Genomic DNA, 20,655 nt, shown 5'->3' with positions numbered 1-20,655 from the left:
AAACTTGCCCTTGCACTATCAGAAGCACAAAAATGAAAGTCAGCAAGAGCACAGAGCATCAACAAAAAAGAGCAAATTAAACCAAGAGAGAGAACATAAAGTCTCTCTTGTCCACCATTTCCCCTTGGGAGCCTAGTATTAAAGCACACACTGTATGCTATGCTCTCAGCATGACACTTCCAAATAAAGTTATTTGGAATTTTATTATGCTATATCCTAAGAACTCAGAGGAGGGGGAGCTATACAGCACTGTAAAGCTGAAAGCATAAATATGAGCTCTTTAAAAAAAAATCTGTAAGCGCCTGCCAAATCTCAACATTAACACCTCTCAACTAATATATGTCAGCCCACATAGCATTTCACAAAATCACAGAATTGGATGCGATCCTGAAAGTTCTGTAGTGCACTCCACTGCTCAATGCAGGTTTTGAAATATAGAATACAAATACAGCAAACCTTGAGATATGGCCGTCCAGTTTCTGTTTAAACATCCAGTGAGGAAGATGCCACCATTTTTGAGCAAACTCTTCTGGCCCTCCAGAATGAGATATTCCGTAATTATGGTGCCAAGCCTGACTGCATGCCCACATCAAACAGCCATGACCAAGGGACATCCTTTCCATCAGAAACAGTAATGGCAAGGGCAGGGTGAACTGCAGGATAAGTTGGGTGGGTCAGTAGGAACAGAGCCCAATTTGGATGTTTGCCAGATGAGCAGCTAGCAGGAACAAGACTGCTTCCTTGCCACCAGAGGTGGAATTACAAAGTCCCTGCTTTGCACATTACATCAGAAGCACGAGTCAGGCCCCAGGTTCTTCTGACCCACAAAACCCTGCTCTTCTTTGGTTAGTGTTGCCCTGACGTTAATGCAGTGCAACACTTTGACTTATTCAGGATCCAGGGAAAGCAATGAGAATTCAGAGCCTGCAAAACCCACATACTGCATTTGTTTCCTTCACCTACATATTAGGATCAGACGGAAGATGGAAGGAACAAGCCACTGTGTGCACAGACTACTTTTCTCCTCTTGGTATTATAAGGCCCTTGGACAGACGCAGTGTAGAGTCCCACATTAGCAAGGCAAGTTGGCTCAGAACAATTCCAGTGCCTTCAATGCAAAGCTAAGCAACAAAAAGTCTGTGCAGAAATATTTTCTGAGCACCCATGCAAATCCCCATGATGGTGTATCTGTTCTATTACCCCAGGAGGTGATTAGCTGGTAGAATACAAGTCATGTTGCACACAAAGGACTTGCTCAGAAATCAGCTATATGATCACGGACATAGCATCATCTCTTTCTTAGAAGTGAAGTTCCACTAAAGACGCTAACTAGCTGGTGTGGCGCACTGCTTACAACGAGTGTGCTAAATCTTGCTCAGTGCAGAGAATCTCTCATTCCATTCTAGTGGTGAGAAGGACAGCAGGCAGAAGGGGCAGAGCGCTTTACAGAACAGGCAGAAATACAAAAGTCAGGAAACCAACAAGGACCGAGTGGTCAGGCGAAGGGTCGCAGCCTTCCGTGGAACCCCAGCAGGCTCAGTCTGCCTGGCAAGCCTGAGGTTCAAAACCTTTGCTCAGAGGATTGAACAAGGACTGAGGAGGTCCAGGTTAAAATCCCCGATCAACCATAAAACTCACCGTGTGATCTTAGAAAAGTTATCTCAGCCTAACCTACCACACAGGGTTGTTGTGAGAACAAAATAGACAGGAGCAGATGACTGTTCAAGGAGCACTGAAAATGTAATAAATAAAAAAATATCACCATACACCATGGTCATAACAGATTTGCCTGCTCAATGTACAAAGCAAAATGATAATTCAACTTGCTAGGAGCCAGTATAAAAATTTCAAGTAACCAAGATTTTTTTTTAGTCAACTTTGCTCCCAGACATCTCTTTTAGTGGGCTTTGCACGGAAGCACTGCTCCAAATGAATTTAAAAGGGCATTTTAAAATCATACCTTTTCTAGATATAATAAAATCCAGGACTGGGAGTAACAATAACAGAGACAGATTGATTAAATTCCCTTTTAAAAACTGCTTGCTTATATCTAATCCTGGCCTCTCCAACAAGGAGTTTTATAATGCTGCATAAGTTATTCACTTGCAAATTAGGTTTCTTTTCAGCAATGAAGGGAGAATAGTCTACCAGTAGCATTAATCAATAATAAGGCAAGAACAGCCATGCTAGAAGACAGAATACCTGGAAACAACAGGGGACTGCTACCTCCATCTTGCCCTATTTATAACCCTTCAGTAGAATCACAGCTGGAGGCAGGACACAGGTGGGCCGAACAGAAACTGCGGGTGGAACTAATCTCCCTTCTGCACCTGCAACACCCAAATCTGTTTCATACATTTGGGAGACCCTTCCAAGCAGATTTGGAGGCCCTGGGAACAGAAGCAGGCTGGGGACCAAACCCCCACTTGGGTAAGCATTAACCCTATGAAACTATGTTTAATAGATGGAAATTCTATATACACTTAATTAGAATAGGTCCCCCTGAATGCAATAGGTCTGCCCTCCTGATACTGTATAGAGGATTGCCCTGTTGATTTATGTATTCCTTAATGCTAAATCTCATCCCAGTTTCAAAATGTGGATACTTTCACACACTGGGAATGTGTTCATAAATGTAAATAAGGCAGGGATCCCTTATCACTTACAGCATTGCCCCCATCCAATATCTCTACTTGTCTCTTGGCATTTTCATTCTGAATGTTCAGCCAGAGGCCATGCGAATGGAGTGTAGCACTGCCTGTCCAAATGGGAATTTTAGGTAACAGTGTAGTAAACAGTGTAGGAGGAAAGATTTAATCCTCCTCTCTCAGAGTGTGATGGTCATGATTCAAATGGGAGCCATGTAGACTCAGAGTAGAACAAAGCTAAAGACAAACCCCAGACAGGAGATTGCTACAACATGTTTGATTCTTTGAACTAATCTTCATGCCAATCTTTTTCATCCAACCCATTTTACCTCAATTGTTTTTATGCTGTTTCGTATTTGTTTTAGCTGTGCTGATTGCTTTGACATTTGCCATTGTAAACCATGTTGCTTTTCATGTTTTTGAGTTTTGTTGTAAGTTTGAGTCCTTGCAAGCTTACCCTGGCTACCTCCACAGGTGGATTACAAATCCCTATCATAAATAAGGAATAAAGTTATGTTCAGCAGGCTTTTTAAAGGGCATTCCTTCTTCTCTTCTCTTACTGTAGGAGGAACCTTCTTTCACATATTACCTGGTTTTGTCACCAAGTGTACTTTCAACCAGGAGGAAGTGCATCCAAGTTTTAGCTTGTACACTTAAAAACGTGCAAGAAGTACATCAGAGCAAATGTATGCAGAGTGATCTGGTCCATTCGCTCCCAAGTGGAAATACAAACAAATCGAGCAAATCAGGCGGAATATACGGAGCCACTGTACAAAAGTAGTAAAGGGCAGGGGCCGTAGCTCTTTGTGAGAGGCCATCCTGAAGACCCCAGGTTCAATCCCCAGCATCTCTGGGTAGGGCCAGGGGAGAATTCTGCCTGAAAGCCTGAAGCACTATGGCCAGACAGTTTCAACAGTGATGGGCTGACACTGTGATTTGCTAGCTACTCAAGCAATCCTCCCTTGCCACTTCTGGAGAAGAGAAGAAGCCATGCGGGCAAGAGAAATAGGCAAAGGAAGCCAGCAAATGACCAACACACTCTTGGTAGTTAACAAGCCTGGAAATGTGTGAATGGGTCAATGCAAGGCAGATTCCTCAAGTGTGTGGACAAGAAAGAAGCCCAAGGATAACACAGAAATGAGGTCTAGCAGGAATGTGGCCAACTGGAGGAGGCAGTTACAGTTCATATGCAAATATAGCTCCAACACCAACAAACAAACAAAGGGCAAAATAAATAGATGCAAGCCAAACCGACAGCAAAGCTCAGAATATTCACAGTCATCAGCTAAAGGGTGTTAAAGCGTAATTGTATTAAGAAGCAGGCCCCGATGTTTGCCATGCTGACAGTCAATGGGGAGAGCTAACGTTTGCTGCACGGTAAATTATCCCCAATTACATTTACCAGAGTTGCTCCCTAATTATACATATAAACAAAATAATGCACAGCAACCCTAAAGTAATTCAATCATTTCCTTTGCACATTAGTATCATTCTGGCACTGGAAGAAGCCAAGCTTCCTTTTACCATTTCTGATTAGTTTTCACTAGGACAATGAAAAATCATTCTTGGCAGTCCCTTGCTGCATTTATTGTGAAGCTCTATCACCCTGGAACACGAAGGTTTCAAACCAGCCTTCCCCAGACTGATCCCTTCCAGGTGTGTTGGAACTACTATTCTCAACCTCTCTGCTCAGCAGGCTGGGGTGATAGGAGCTGTACTCCCAAGACACTTAGGGGGAGAAGGCTGCTGTAAACCATTGAGAAACTGGTTTTCTATCCAAACCAGAACAAGATTTTCCAAATCCTGAAGCAAAGCCCTCACATTCTTAGTTAATTGTAGTTAAAGTTCTCCGCAGAGCTCCGTTTCTGAAGGCTGAGAACCTTCCTCCTTCTGCCCACACACCACCTAACCCATTCAGATGCTGAATGTCGCAGACACAACCAAATGTGGACAACTCAACACACTTACTATGTACTGGGCAGCTCATGCACACAAGCTTCATGATCTGCACGGCAGTTCACTGTGCCAACTTACATATGAAAACTCCGTCAACAGCATCCTGTTGCTCCGAACTCAGGACAATCAAAGACACCAAGAAGGGAAAGTCATTTCAAAATCAAATGGAAATGTGAGTCAACTGTAGCTTTTCATTCCATTTTCAGAGGCCAAACATGCAAATGCTGTTAATTTCAAGCCTGTTACACAATGCGGTGAACAGTGAAGAGTATGAACTGCAAGTCAGAATGTCCCAGATTCACATATCAGCTGAGACACCAACTCACAAACAAGTCTTAGGCACCTCTCTATTCCCAGCCTCCCAACTGCAATAGAGGGGGAATAATAATAGCTCGCCCCAAGGATTCATGCAAAAATGCCTATAAAGAGCTCTGAACACTTGAAATGCACTATATCAAAATGCAGGGAATAATATCACTATTGTCATTGTTGCTATTCACTTCATGTGTACTATTTCGGAAAGCAGCTGCCAGGGACAAAGTATCATGTAATTTCTAAAAGCCCTCTGCATGTGTAAATGGTGGCTTTTGCCAAAAAGCACCTCTGGAAGAAGGTCCCAGTTGCTACTCACTTGTATATTGTGCCTAAACACTACCATTTATTTACACACAAGTGCTCTTTGTAAGGCACATATATTTGTAGATTTGGGAAGCAGTTGCTGAAGACAAAATGCAGTTTATGGAAAGGTCCTTAAACACTGTTGGGAGTGCTACTCCTCTAAGCTACACTGAGCTCTAATGCATTAGAAGCAATGCTGCTTCCTAAGAAAATGAGTCTCACAAATAAAACAGACTTTTTATTGAAAGTAGGCAGCGCTTTCACTCATCTCTCATCTTACAGACCAAACAAGATGCGTTTTTTTTTTTTTAAACCACTGATGAGACATAAGAATTTAACTGCCTCGTAAGACAGGAACTTTTGCAAACAAAATTATTTTGGGCACAGGAAGATTCTCTCCCTTAAATGACAGAGGGAAATTTGACTATTGAAGTGCTTTTGTTCTCTTTTTTTCAAGCCTTCACAATGGACCCAGGATCCAGCATTTAGCATTTTCACTGGAAGCCTCTATCCCTACTGATTTCTCAGCGGCTGTCAAGAGACCTGCACAGCCCTGAAGCAGCAGCCCTGGGGCTCTTTGCACATCACCTGGAACATGGATAGGGTAGACCTTTCACCAGTACCAACTCCAGTATATGGGGCCCTGGCCCACTGAACCCCAAAGAGGCACAGCTCCCAGAATTCCTTCATGCTATTCATAACTTCTTCAGGCTTTCTTAGCTTGAAGCACTACTGGGGTGGTGGGCCATTTGCCATTCTTGGGTCTTTCTCAAGACATTTCCTTGGGTCTCTCCTCCCCCCGTCCCATGACACTCAGGTACTTAGTGCTAGGTAGGAAAGATAGACTCCATCCCTCACCTCCTGAGACTGGAACAAGGAAGAGTCAGCTGCGTTTTGCTGTCTCTCACTGTCTCTTCGCATCTGCAAAGCTCAGTATGGTGACAGATGGATTCCCTCCTCTGAAATATTTGTGTGTATGAGAGGAGAGGGCTACCACAAATAATGGCTGGCTAACAAGGTCAGCCAAAATGTTTATACCCCCAGAGAAGCTTTATCTGCCAACGTTGATGTCACTGTGTGGTTTTTAAATTATTATTATTATTTTTTAAAAAAGATCCGGTAATGATTTGTCCCCTAGTACTACCTTTCCCATCATCTACCTGTTTTCCTTTTAAAAGAGGAAAATAGTGTTGCTTTCACCTCATTCAGTTTTGCCACATTGCAAAGTTCAACCCTCCATACACCAAGTCAGGAGAGATAGGTGCACCACTATATAAATGAAACAGCACTACAGGTTTACTTTCCATATAAAAAACAAACAAAACAAATTCCCTGGGCACAAAACCATATTCATAGGCAGCCATGTATATAGCATTTTTCCAAGAGCTTAAAAAAACCCTTCACACACATTACTTTATTGATTGTATATTTTTTTAAAATCCAATATCCAAAGTTAGGGATTCAACTAAATCAACAGCTTATCCTATACTCAATCATACCGGCTACCCACCTGCTACAGTAAGCAAGAGTACAGGTGTGCTGGACAACAGGAAGGACAATTTCTGCCTGAGACTGTACAGTTAAAATGAAGAGTGTTCGGGGTAATGAAGAGGGGAAAGAAGGAGAGCTCTATGAAACTCTGGTACTCAAAAGAAAATTCCTGGGCTTAGAATTCTTTATTCTAAGTCTATGTCTTTCGCACTGCACTCCTGTTGCAATATCTCAGGGAAGTCAAAAGAATGCCAGTGTAGACCTGCACGCCTAAATTCTAGCCATCCCAGGCTTTTAGGATGTCAGAGCAAGAATGTGCAGTGACCGCACAACCGCACCAAAAGAACCCGAACCTGTTAGCACATACCACTCGAACCCGGTTCAGGAGAACTGCAGCAAAAAGCTCAGAATGTTGTTTGGCCAGTACCACAAAGTCAATTATTTTATCATCAGCATTTCCCCCCAAATCCTTGCTTCTAGATTTTTTTTTTTTTTAGAACAGGTGTAAAAAGTGATAAAAACTACATCTGGAGCCAAGCTTTTTTTAAAAAAAAGAAAACAAAACAGCAAGCCACACTGGCTCAGACAGTTCTTTCCCCAGAATCCAATTAAATAGCACACCTCTCCAGAATAGCACAATATTCCCACACATGAGCAATGCTGCTAATATAACAGTCACTGTAAACTGTAATGCCTCACAAACGGAGGGGGAAAGCGTACAACAAATCGATTAAGGGAGAGAGAGAGTCAACAGAGGTATCATGCATAAGCCAAAATAACTTCATTTCCCAAGACCCAGCACAGAATAATTGACAACCCATCACAATCCGGCTTAATACAAACGTGCATCACAATTTACACATTTTTAGCAAGTGGCGGAAAACCAAGCCATTAACTCTTATGCTAGAAAAACAAATAAAAAACCTAACTAACCAAAACACGGCTATCACTCCCAGAGCCATAAAGTCATTTTTATTCTGCCCTATCACAGAACACATCACAACCTGGAAGACAAATGACAAATATAACTCTTTAACTTTTCTAAGAACGATGGGCTGTGGGGACGGAGAGGTGCTTTAATTTCAGACTTAAATAAGCCACCATTTCTAAAGGCTCAGCTGTCCCATTCAAATATGCCACATCTGTAAGAGCGATTTGGTTGACACCGACACATGCAGAAAAACACCTTGTCAACAAGGGCTACTAGTTCCAGTAAATGTGCCACCTCCACTGTGCAGCTGACAATCAAAACTTCGCGGTTCGTTCTGCCAAGCATCTTGCTCCATTTGCCTTACACAATTCCTGCTTTATCTCAGATCCACATACAAACATTGCAGAGCAGCACGTCTGCGAAGCTGAGCAATCCTCGTTGACATTCGCTCTGCCCGCCCCCCACTGCCCTTATCGGCATCCCCACATTTCAAAAGTTTGGTTTCTTGGTTTGTTTCCCCATACCTGCAGTTAGGAGGTGGATCCAGGGTTATTTCCGCTAGCTCCTTCTGAATTCTGTTGGCAAAATGAGAACAGACACAAAGCATTTGAGATAGTCTACGGAATAAATCAGGGAATTACACTGCCCTCTACCACCATGCAGTTAAATGCAAGATTGGTTTTGCCTTCAGTAATGCTAACATGGCTGCTTCCTCTTTGTTCTCAGAGGCATAACCCAAATCCCATAACGGAGAAACTTTGCAGCTTTTTTTCTTCCTTGTTACGGTAAATAGGCAGAGCATTTACACCTCAGCCTGGTAGGAATTCACAGAGACTCCTCAGAAAAGTGAGTCTGAGGGATTTCCAGCCACTTTATATAAGAGAATTTTTCTTTTTAATCTTATATGCAAATGATACCAGGAAGGGAGGGGAGGGAAGGAGGAAATGCACACACATTTGAGAATGAGTTTCAACCAACATTACTGGAATTCTAGCCAAGGCAGCTTACATAGTAAATAAGGACACTTTTTTTAGCACAGGGCTTTACCTGCTGCTGATAGTGCATTTTAGCATTTCAATCAACTTGGTAAATATGCAATCAGGTGACTAGAGCTAAATCTAGCTGCAACTTAAGGGTGGGGGGGAGGTTCCTACTTGCACTTTCCTTTCCCCACAAAACATTTCTTTACTTCACTGGAGGACTCATAGAACAAAATAAATGCTAATATAGCAATAGATGATCTCTGGACAACAGTTATAAAGCTGTTAGGATCCAAAGAAAAAATGTTCCTATCAGTTTTATCATAGTTTAACAGAACTCATTGAAAAAAATGTAGGCTTTGTCATTCAGTTCAGTGAACAAAATATTATTTGTGGCTCATTTTAAAAATTTCAGGCAATTTAAGTTTTGCCAGAAGCAGAGCCATGACAATGACAAATGGTCTAGATGTAATTTTGGTATTCTGGATTTGCACCTTACAAGATTTTACAGAAGGCATCAAAGTCAAACTCTGCACAGGGCTAGGATTTTATAGGAACAAGCGTTATATTAAGAGAAGCACTCAATGAATCTTTGAATCAGCAGCAAACATACTGCATAAATACTTCATGCTCTGCTAGCAAAAGTGGCCTTAAATACACCAAAAGTTACCCTCAAAACAGAGAAGAAAAAGATCCTCTTGCTTCGCCCAATTCAAATATCTATTATAAGCACTTCTATTTCCAGCCATTGTTCAATATACAATTTTCAACTTAAACGGAGCAGATGGTAAGAGCTAGCATTGCCCCCCCAATCTTTTTAGGACTTAACCTGCAATGCAAAACTGCAGAAGTCCTAGCAAATGTGTAAAATAGCAAAGCTGCAGATTCCTCCAGCCGGCACCCCAAACATGCAGGGCCCACTTTAAAGTCAATGTGAAAGCTGCCACTGCTTTTAACAAAACTGTATAGGCCACTTAAACATCTTTGATGCCATTTGTCAGATGTGCTATTGGATAATGTAATGTGGATTCCCAGCTAAAAGTGAGTCCTTGCTAAAAGTGAACTTCAGGGAAAGGATTATTCAGTTATCTCCAAAGAAGCACAGATCAAGGCTTTTAAAGTTTGCCCAATTCAGATGGCTGTTAAGGGAAATTAGCAGCATTTGTGCATCTTGAAAGCCAAACTGTCAGAAAATGAATACACAGACCCTAATGATGATTACATAAGTATCTCAAGTTTTTGAAACTTTCAGGATAAAAGGACAATTACTAGCCTAGTCTTACTGAGGCGAAAGACACTCAAGTAAACATCCCCACATGAATTTCAACTACATATAAAATCTTTCCATGTACGCATGAACTTAAACTGACATTTAGTGAAAAGTAGGCACTTTTTCCTTTGGAAAAGGGAGTACCCCCAAAAGTCATATTTCTTGTGAAAGTTATTCTTCTACAGCATTCAGTGAAAATCAGCCAAAAATACAGCTTAAAAAACAGATCCTGCAATTTCCCTCCCTGCCACCCCAGGAACACAGCTAAACAATTTATCTCCAAGCGAGAACACACTACATCACTCAGGTGAGCCGCCTGGGCCAACGTGAGCAAGCCAGAGTCCACCACATGGCAAAGCAGCCATGCAACTTGCTTTCCCAGCTTCCCATTTTAAACACATGCCAATTCAGCACTGCATCATCATCCTCATCACCAGCAGTTCAACTCAACTGCTCACCATCTGGCACCAAACTGTGTCTGGATCCAGCCAACTCACAACATCAGCATGTTGGCTTTGCTGTGTGAACTGGTCTCACAGCAGAAGACATAGGAATGCATGGATTTTACTACTAAGGCTGTCTCCTAATATGGGTCCTGTCATTCCCATCAGTGTATGTCTCAAACTGTTCAACTTTATAATAAACGCCCACCCCATGAACAGACTCCTCGTGCCCCCTCCCCAAATAAAATCTATCCTTTTTGAGGGGAGCTGTTACCTTTTAGCACTAGTGGATAGTTTAGCAGTAGTTTTGCTGGAGAGTTTGGTATTTTTCTTTTGCTGGGTTGCAGAAGGCTTTCTTTCTTCTTGCTCTTCGGGTTCAGGTGCTGGTGGGTCCCTCTGATCTGCATCTGAACTACCACTGCTGGTACTTGGGCTTTCGTCATCTGACCTTTGTCTGTCACTGGACATCTTGGAAAACTTTTGGGGAAGGAACAAAAGTAAAGAAAAGAAAGTGGGACAAAGTCAGTCAGTTCACTTAGTGAAGTACTATCAACTCAAGTGTCCTAACCAGTACTCCTAAGACTGGACATGATGGTTTAAAGGGGGGGGGATGGAGTGGCTGAAATATCTTTTCAGGTTCCAGTGCAAGAATTCCAATGTTTAAAGATTACTATTTTAAAAGAAGAAGGCCGAGGGGGAATCCCATTTTAATAAGAATTCCGCCCCTTATATTGAATTCATGTCTCCCCCCACACACACCGCAATCTCTTCAGACAGTACGTCAATCGTCTACTTTGTTCGAAGGCATGAGGCAGTTTTAGCCTAGTACTCCAGCAACCAGCATTAATAACTTATGACACGTTGTAAATAGCACAGATTTCGTCCCCTAACACCACCCAAATGATTATTTTTTGGAAGTCACTAATACTCTGTAAATATTTACACATGAGCAGAAGGGGTCACGCCATCCACATCTACCCCTTTTCTCCACCCACCCCCCGCACAAACAATATATTGCGAGTAACAATACTTGCGCTGCTATACAAATTGGGAGGCCAAAACAGAAATGACCCACTCCTTCTTGCCTCCCCGTATATTTAAAGAGCTAGCAAGGCTTTGCTCTTCCCAGACTCAAAACGTTTTTCTCTCAATCACGAAATCAGCGAGCTCCGGGGTAGTATTTACACGGCCAGCAGCAAGAGCTGCATTTGATCGCCACCGAGCAGGCTGGACAAGGGGGAACCGGGGTTGCACGGGGTGGGGTGGGGGAAAGAAGAAGCATAATTCAAACTGCACCTTCTGGAAAGCTTTCAACGCCACCGAGTCCTGATCAGTTTCTACAAAACAGACCGACATTTTTTTCCTGCCCCCTCTTAAAAAAAATCCAGGAAGGATCAAACTGGGAGGGGGTTTTTAAATATCTGAATTCTATATTCTTTAAAAAGAAAAAAAAGATGATCCTCATAAGAAATTGCAGCAGCAGGGCAGAAATTGCAGCTCTGCCCCCCTCTCTCTCCCTCTCTCCCTCTCACACACACACAGAGTCGTTGTCGTCGTCGCCGTCCCCCCCCCGCCACCCCCTTCTCCTCCTCCTCTTTTTTCTCTTCCTCCTCCTCCTCCTCCCCTCTTGGCTTTGTAGGGAGAGGCGAGCTCCCAGCCAGGAGAGGGTATGGAGGGGCTGTTATGGTCGCAAGCTTTTCACCACGATCAGTGTGGTGTGTGTGCACCAAGTGAGGCGTGAACTCAGTCCCGGCTCCTCTGGCCACCGCCAGGCAGCAAACGCTGAAAACAAGAACAAAGCTCCTTCCACCAATCTCTCTTTCTCCCCCTCTTCTCTCAATCCCTCTCTCCCTCCTCCTATCTCCTCCTCCCCCCCCCCGCCACCATGCTCGCCCAGGTTCCTGCTGCAGCCACCTAACCCGTTTCTTCTTTACCTTCGCAGGCGTCCTGTCCCGATGTTTAGATCGGAGGGGAGGGATGGAGGGGGGGAGGGAAGGGGATGAAACGTCCTTGGAGGGGATGGAAGCAGCCGGGGGGAAATAAAGCAGCAGAGGAGGCTCTGTGGCCGGGCAGTGTGGAACATTGAGAGTCGGAGCGGGGGGGTTGGGTGGGGGTGGGGGGAGAGCGAGTGAGAAAGGGGAGGTGCAGTGCTGCTCGATGGCCGGAGGGTGGCGCTGCCGAGGGCGCCTTTTATATATATATTTATATATATATCCTCCTCCGCCTCCAAGCGAGCTCCCGCGGCGGGGTGAGGGGGGGGTTAACGTAGAGCGGGTGGGGGAAGCTCTCGTCCCCGAGAAGCCGACCGGATGGAACGAAGGGAAAATCGAACGTTCTACTGCCTCCGCCCCCTTGTGTCTGTACGTTCAGCTTCAGAACGTTGCAGTCAGCAAAGTTCCAAACCGGGGGGGGGGGGCGGCAGGGAAGGGGACGGCATTCGTTCCCTTTACTCGGCTGGCAGAGCGCGCCCCCCTGTGGGCTGGGGCGCGCGCACGCGCTCTCTTTACCTTTGCAGGGTGCATGCTTTCCCCGGTGCTACTGGCCAAGGACAAAGAGTTTGTGCCCGCGTAGACTTCAAGTTTGTACCCTGGTTCTTACTTAAGCAATGATTCCTGTACTTCACCAGCAAAACTATGAGTAGCCGGTGGCAGCAGCTACTGGCGCGGGCTGGAGGTGAGAGAAAGCCCGATGGTGGCGATGAGCAGTGAAATCGTGAATCTGCTGGTATGAGCTGACAGCTGTCTTGCAGTTGTGACGAGGCTGACTGGGGAGGAATCAGCTCAGCTAGTGTCCCTCTTAACATGCTCGTGTGTGTCTGTGTTATTGAGGGTGGCTCTGAGCCTGGAATGATGAGAGGTGTTAATACAGTTATCTGATCCTAGGAAAGCAATGTGTTGATGTGGGAAAAACTGACTGGCCCAACGTTCAGCAGAAAGCGAGCTCTGCACTCCACTACAACTCTCTCAGGCTTGACTTCTGTCCCAGTTCCACTCCATAGGATTTTAACCATTTTATCAACCAAAGTCCATGAAGCCACGCTAGGCAGGCTTCCCACCTTAAAATGTCAAAATGCCAAGAGACTGAAGTTGGTGAGATTTACCCCATGCTCCTTTCTGAAAATGCAGGTTTGAGGATTCAACAGTAAACAAAGAGAGGACCATTTAATAAAACTTCATCACTATTGCTGATGGACAGCCTGATTCATCCAGCCACAGGCCCAGCAAGTTCTACCTGCATGGAGAATACTTCCTCCTCCTCCATCTATACTTAACATGCTCCCACAAAACATTCTCCCAGAAATAACATTCAAACCCAGGGTGAACCTGTGAAGCTGATCAGTGGGAGGTTTAGGACAGATAAACTGCATACACCAGTTGCTGAACAGCTTGGGCAGGCAGATGTGTTATACTCGTCCTGTTTGTTTGATCCTGTGGGCAACTGGTTTGCCATTGTGTGTGTAGAGTGCTAGACTAGATGGACCTCGGTCTGATCCTGCATGGCTTCTTTTATGTTCTTATGTAAGCACATGTTTCCACCACATCCATTGGAATGAAGCCATTATCTCAGAAAAACACAACTTCCCACTCCCCTGCTGCTTGTATCCACCCCTCCTTCCTCCAAAGCATTGCATTCTCCCAGCTTCACCCAAGAAACTTCTAGAGTGTAGCTATGAAAGTAATAGCAGAATGCAAAAAGGCAGGGTCCAAATCAAACCAAATCAGTCAATAAATGAACTTCACAGAGAAGATCTTCCACATGTGATCCAGGTGCCAAAAGTGGCAGATGACAGAAGTTCATGGCACTAGTTCTAGATAGGAGCAGGTGGGCCCTGGTGCCAGCTTGTTGCCTCTAGAGATAGACCTTCACTCTTCCTGCTTCTCCTTTAGTAAACTTTAGCAGCAAAATTACAGAAGGAGCACCGAAGTGGAAGCCTGACTGGTGTTATATAAAGAACTCTGGATTCAACTTGGCCAACCACAAATTCAAACTGTGGTTGAACACAGTGTTGAAGTGGCAGCAAAAAAATTACACTGATTGATGCTGCTTGCATCTCTGGACTTCAGGTTATTGTCAGATTCAGCCTTTTACCCAGTTCATAGCCAGTCCACCCCACATCCCCAAAGCTAGAGGTCTGGACATGTAATAATTCCTTTCCAATCTCACACTCATATGTTCATCTTCCCATCTGTCCTGCCTTTTCTCTCCCTACTACAAGCAGTTTTCCCATTCTGCCCTCTTATTCTTCAGGGACTGATGTTTCTAACTAAGTGGTTGCCTTTGTGCAACATCCAGACAGAGGAAAGAGCTCCCAAAGTTACATCTGAGAGATGCAAGGTACTCATATTCCCCCCCCCCCCGTCATGCTGTTGCAATTCTTCAAAGGTTTACAAGCAAGGATTAAGTTTCTAACATGTTGCTATCTACAGAAAACAACCCACCCCGCCACTGCCGCTGCCCATAAGAACAAGGATTTTAAGGTTCAGTTTGTTCATACTCCCAGGAGCTGTATTCAGTGCTGGCTCCAGGTTTTGCCAGACCCCTGGGCAAGGCACTTTCACAGACTGCAGCCCTCGTGAGTCTTCTCACCACCAGGGTCACCAGCTGCTATTGCTCCTCATCCTTTTTCTTAGCATTGCCACAGCTTGCGTGCTGGTCGGGCAGAGGACTGGTGCTCATGCAGGCAGGGCCCTCTCCTACTGCTCTTTCTCAGCACTTACTGTGCCAGTGAGAGTGGCAGGTGAACAAGCAGGTTCTCGGTGTGAAAAGGAAGAACATGTGTAGGAGACTCCTGAAAGTGGGCCCTCAGCTGGTGCCTGATCTTCATTCCAGCCCTGGCTGTATTTCATAAAGGGGGTGATACAAGGGATTAGTAGTTCCATGCTCTCCACCAGACTGTTGAATGTTCAGTGTGAACCAAAGCATACTCCTACATATTTATAGAGCCCTTATACACAACCCATCTGCTTCTTTTCCTTTTCTTTTAAACTTGGGAATGGCCCACAAATACACATATTTAGGTCTCAGTTCACAGTAGCCATTCGACATGTGGATTGGAAAGTGATGTTACAAACAGTGCTGTGCTGAAAATTTCTCCCCCATTCTCTCCAATAATTCTCATTCAATGTGACAGAAAAGAAACAGCTTTTGAAAGGATAATCAAAGGAGAGGGAAATTTCAGAGACATGGTCAGGGGTTGGCTCTGGGGGCATTTGGGCTTGATTTACAAAGCGCGGGGGGGCGGGGGGGAATGTGCATGTGTGTCCTTTGCTTCCTCCTGCAATCGTCTCCCCAGCAACCTGAAGCCGCCTCAGCTTCCCACATTTCAATTAAAGCCCAAGGGAAACCATCATGAGGTAGGCCTCCCATAGAGCCTTTTCAGATTCAGAAGCGTAGGCAGCCTGGAAAGTTGCAGAGCAATGGAGTGCAATGCAAAAGAAAGCACATACAGCACCCCTGACCAGCTTGGGTAAGCTGACAAACATGAGCAAAATGAATTCAGAATAAATTGTAAAGTACCCCAAGAAAGAAGCCCAGGAAAGGGCTGGTGAGAAGAGCCCTGATAGGAAGGAGGCCGTCGCCAGTCTGCTGGTGCAGCTGCGTCCAGGGCTGGAGGGCAGGGCCAACCACTGCCGGAGCCCTGTTTGGAGGGCCTGCGCCAAGGGCAGTGGCCAAAGAGCAAGTGCCCATTTGGTGCCGGTTGGGGCAGGTCCAGGCTTTGGGTTTTGTGTGTGTGTTTGTACTGTTGCTGCTGTAACTTTGGATTTGGTTATTTCCTGTCCTATTTTGTGTCATTGTGTTTATTCCACTGTGCCAACTTTTTATTTTATTATTCTGAATTGATTTTAGATGATGCTGAGGAACCCTGGGGAGCATGGGGGTGCCCTACTAGTGTGGTCATGGATAGGGGAGATATGACCCTCGGGATTAACCTGCCCAAAAAGGAGAAGAGGGGTTAGATGTTTAACTGCTGTTCCCTTCTGGTTTTGTCCCCAACCAGAAAAGTTCAGGCAATGGTATCAGCCTGCCCTCAGGCTTGGTGGTGCTACTTTTAAATGCCTTGTCAGTCCAGAATAAATTCTCAGTCATCCACAATCTGATTATGGATGGGGGGCCTGGCCTGGCCTGTAGCATGGAAATCTGGGTGGGGGAAAAAGGAAATGTCATTCTTTCCCAATTGTGCCCACTCAGGTGCAGGACCAGCCTCACCAAGGGGAACAGGGCAAAGGAGTAACCATTGCTCATGCAGTCCTTCTCTCAAGGCTTCCTGTGGACTTGACAGGTCTTGAGTGTTTGTACTTAGTGTTGGGCAATCAAGACAGACTGGGGATTCTGCTTGTGTACCATCCACCCTGCTGCACAACAGACTCCCTAACTGAGCTGACAGAGATGGTCTTGGACCTGGTGTTGAGGACCTCCAGAATAGTAGTTCTGGGAGACCAATAGTAGTTCTGGGAGACCATCTGAGGGGATGGTGTAACGTGGTGTCCTGCAACAGCAGGGGGTTGGACTCGATAGTCTTCATGGCCCCTTCCAACTCTTCTACTCTATGATTCTATGAGACCTTGATTTCCATGCTCAGGCTACATTCTCTGGGGCAGCTTGGGACATCATGGTCACCATGACAACCATGGGATTTTCTCAACATGTCACCAGCCCAACATGCGAGAAAGGCCACACTCTTGACTTGATTTTTTCAACTGGGCAGGAAGATCATGATCTGGAAGTGGGGCATTTAACATTAACTCCTTTTCCTCTTGAAATCTAGACTTTTGACTACTCTTTCCCTCTGAAAGGGTGAGGCACCTGTTAGAATGGTCTACCACTGGAGTCTGATGGTGCCATGTGGTTTCCAGAAGTCTCGGGGCGGGGGGGGGGGCGGTCCAGCTGATATGGTTGGCGTTCCTGTTGAAACTCAGGTCACTCTATGGCATCCAGAAGTGACCCGGGTGGTTCACATGACTGCAGAGCTCACATGGCTCCATGGTATACAGTAGTAGTGTAGGCAATGAAGCAACTGGGAAGACGGCTAGAACGCAAGTGGAGGAAAACCTGGGCTGAACTGAACCAAACATGGGTAAGTGCTCACTATCACATTGTGTTGGTGAAGCTGGAAAAGAAATCTTTCTTACCTGCCAGTATTATGTTCTCTGGGTGCTGTCCAGCAGAGCTGTTATGAGTGGTTCATGACCTTTTACATGATGGCCCTAAAGGTCAGATAGAACCCTTGGAGGCCCACTGTGATGAATTTGCACAGCACTTTGAGAATAAAGTTGCTTGGAGTCAGCATGAACTGGACTCGACTTTTGATGTAGCCTCTTTAACAGAGGTGTCCATGAGCACTCTCTGGTTCTATTTTATTGGATAAATTTCAATTGTTGAAGCCTGATGATGTGGACAAGGTGCTTAGACAAGTTCACCCTACCACCTGCGTTCTTGACTCTTGTTCCTCATGGCTGCTTATACAAGCCTAGGAGGGAATGAGAACCTGGATTCATAGTGTAAATACCTCTCTGAAGAGGGGCTAGTCCCAGCCCTGTTAAAAGAGGCAGTGATCAAACACCTCCTGAAGAAGGCAAGCCTGGACTCAGAAGATATCAGCAACTATAGGCTTGTGGCCAACATTCCCTTCTTGGGCAAGGTGCTTGAGTAAGTGGTGGCCAGGCAGCTCCAGGCACTCTAGGAGGAAGCAGATCATCTGGATCTATTTCAGTCTGGCTTCAGGCCGTTTTGGGACTTAAACTTCCTTGGTCACCCTGTGGGATGACCTTTGCCAGCACAAAGACAGGAGGAGGGCATCCCTGTTGATACTCCTGAATCTCTCAGCAGCTTCTGATACCATCAACCATGGTATCCTTCTGGATAGGCTGGTTGGGTTGGGGGCTGGAGGCACTGCTCTGTAGTGGTTCCACTCCTACCTGACTGGCCAATTCCAGAAGGTGTTGCTGGGGGATAATACCTCGCCCCATGGCATTTGTACCATGGAGTGCTGCAGAGTTTCATCCTATCCTCCATGTTGTTCAACATCTACATGAAACTACTGGGAAAGTCATCCAAATGTTTGGATTGAAGTATTATCAGTATATGAATGTCACTCAGCTCTTCCTCTCATTTAAATCTGGTCCAGGTGAGGCATCCAAAAAACTGGTGCCTGTGTACAGCAATGGAATGGATGTGGGCTAATAAATTGAAGTTTAATCCAGACAAGACGGATGTGCTGTTGCTAGAGGGGAACCCTGATCCTGGACAGGGTTGCACTCCCCCAAAAGAACAGAGTGTGGGGCCTGGGAATATTGCTGGATCCAGAATTATCCCTGGAATCTCAGGCAGCATCTGTAGCCAGGAGCACCTTCCATCAACTTCGGTTGATTTACCAACTGCATCCCTATCTGAACAGGTAGAACCTAGCATGGTAATCCATGCTCTGGTAACCTCATATTTAGACTACTGTAATGCACACTACTATGGGGCTGCTCTTGAAAAACGGTCTGGAAACTTCACTTGGTACAGAATAGGGCAGTGCATCAGCTGACAGGGACAAGTAGAAGTGACTATATTGGCCTGGTGCTATACTGCCTGCACTGGTTACCAACTGAAGACTGGGCCTGCTCCAAAGTGCTTACACTAACATATAAAGCCCTGAACTGCTTTGGGCCTGGATATCTAAAGAAGAGTCTTCTCTCATGTACACTTATCCGGATAATCTACAGTGGTCCTTCTCCATGAACCACCCATGAAGGAGGTAAATAGGGTGGCTACAAGGGGAAGGGCCTTCTCAGCTGTGACGCCCCAGCTGTGGGATCAGATCAGGGAAACATGCCTGGCACCAGTGTTATATATATTTCAGCCCTAGGTCAAAACATTTTATTTTCTTGGCATTTTAACTGTTGAACATGTTATTTGGTTTTATATTGGCTTTTACATGTTTTTGGTACATGTGGAATAGCTGTATTATGCATTGTCTTGTTTTTGTCCAATTATACGCCTGTCAAATTTTATTGGCAGGATGCTCTATGATAGGTGAGTTTGTTTAAAATCTGTTTTTAATTGATGGATTACTTGTATATTTTTAAAATATATTCTGTACACTGTTCTGAGAGCATTGTGTTAATCCAATGGTATAGAAATGCCTTAAATAAATAAGGCCTATTATTATTATTATTAGTAGTACTACTATTACCAATAGAAGCTTTTTTCATGGGGAGGAACACTTTAGGGCAATTGACTGACAGAATTTGGGGGAGACAGTTGTTCCACATTTTCCCTGGAGCAGGACACATCACTATCTTGTGTCACCCTCACTTAGATGGCTTTCAGGGAAGAAGTGATAGTATAATTGTTGGGAACCACCTTGAGAGTTTCTGCTAGTGGGTGGTATAAAAATGCAATAAATAAATATCTTCAAGATGAATCCACAACCAAAATAAATATCTTCAAGATGAATACAAGATGAATCCACAACCAACCCTCAGGATTTTACAATTTGGAAGGACCTGGAGAAAATGCTAAACTTTTTAGTACAACAACTCAAACTGGACCAACATTTTTCAGAAAACATTATACTCAGAAAGTTTATGAAATCTTCTTGCACCCCTCCTCCACTACCACTAAAATTAGGCCACTGTACAGAATTTTACCAATTTTTCCCCAATTCTTGTGGGTCACTTCCTGGATGCATACACAAACAAAATAGCCTGGAGCAATGCCAGCTGCAGGGTATTGTGAATGCTGCAAAACAGAGGACAGCTGCCAACACATTCGCTGTTGCTGCCACTTGCACTTCCAATGCAAGCAAAAACCAGAAAGAGACACTTCCTACAACCACTGCTAATGATGCACCTCACCTTGGAGAAACTGTTGGAGATTTTCTCTTCCCCCTGGAAAAAATTGGTGAAAAAGCCCCCTGAATTTCTCTGCCTACAAGGAGGGTGGAGAATTTTGAGAGGCCCTTGACACAGAGCTTCAGTTACAAATGGAAGTATCATTCTTTGGACGCATGTAAGCTCCAGGCCCGTGCCCAAACCCATCCTAAAGTAAGGCACAAAAGTACCCTTCCAGGCTACATTTCTCCACATACTTGCAATCTCTCCACACACCAGCCATAACTAAGTGTTGGTGCATGGGCCAAAGTCAGTCAGGAGGAGCCCCTGAAGTGATCTTGCAGTGTTTGTTGTCTCTCTCAACAGTTTCCATCTTGGGCCTGCAAGCAGATCAAGGGGTGAGGCAAACTCAAGGAGTGTAACAACCCCCATACAACTGTGCCATGGGGGAAGGTTATCATTGTCCCTGCCACAGACACTACCTCCAGCACCTCAGGGCC

At 44.9% G+C, this 20,655-nt stretch overlaps 1 protein-coding gene across 2 annotated transcripts in view; it reads right to left on the bottom strand.

The window, feature by feature from the left end:
- The window catches only part of UBE2E3 (ubiquitin conjugating enzyme E2 E3), a 107,649-nt gene extending 95,243 nt beyond the window's left edge, over nt 1-12,406 (bottom strand). The window contains exons 1-3 of one of the 2 annotated variants that reach the window (XM_044427049.1): nt 12,272-12,406; nt 10,612-10,814; nt 8,169-8,219 (exon numbers count right to left, since the gene is read on the bottom strand). In XM_044427049.1, the coding sequence (XP_044282984.1) occupies nt 8,169-8,219; nt 10,612-10,805 (245 nt within the window). In that variant the 5' untranslated portion in view covers nt 10,806-10,814; nt 12,272-12,406. Of the gene's footprint in view, nt 1-8,168; nt 8,220-10,611; nt 10,815-11,633; nt 11,869-12,271 lie in introns of those variants that run through there. The other variant, XM_044427048.1, reaches the window with a different exon arrangement.
- Nucleotides 12,407-20,655: the final 8,249 nt, after the last annotated feature.

Source organism: Varanus komodoensis, unplaced genomic scaffold (assembly GCF_004798865.1).
Source record: "Varanus komodoensis strain SLA01 unplaced genomic scaffold, ASM479886v1 scaffold18_1, whole genome shotgun sequence".
In the NCBI taxonomy this organism is placed as follows: domain Eukaryota; kingdom Metazoa; phylum Chordata; class Lepidosauria; order Squamata; family Varanidae; genus Varanus; species Varanus komodoensis.
The sequence above is the reverse complement of the archived record's forward strand: the minus strand, read 5'-3'. Positions and strand labels throughout refer to the sequence as shown.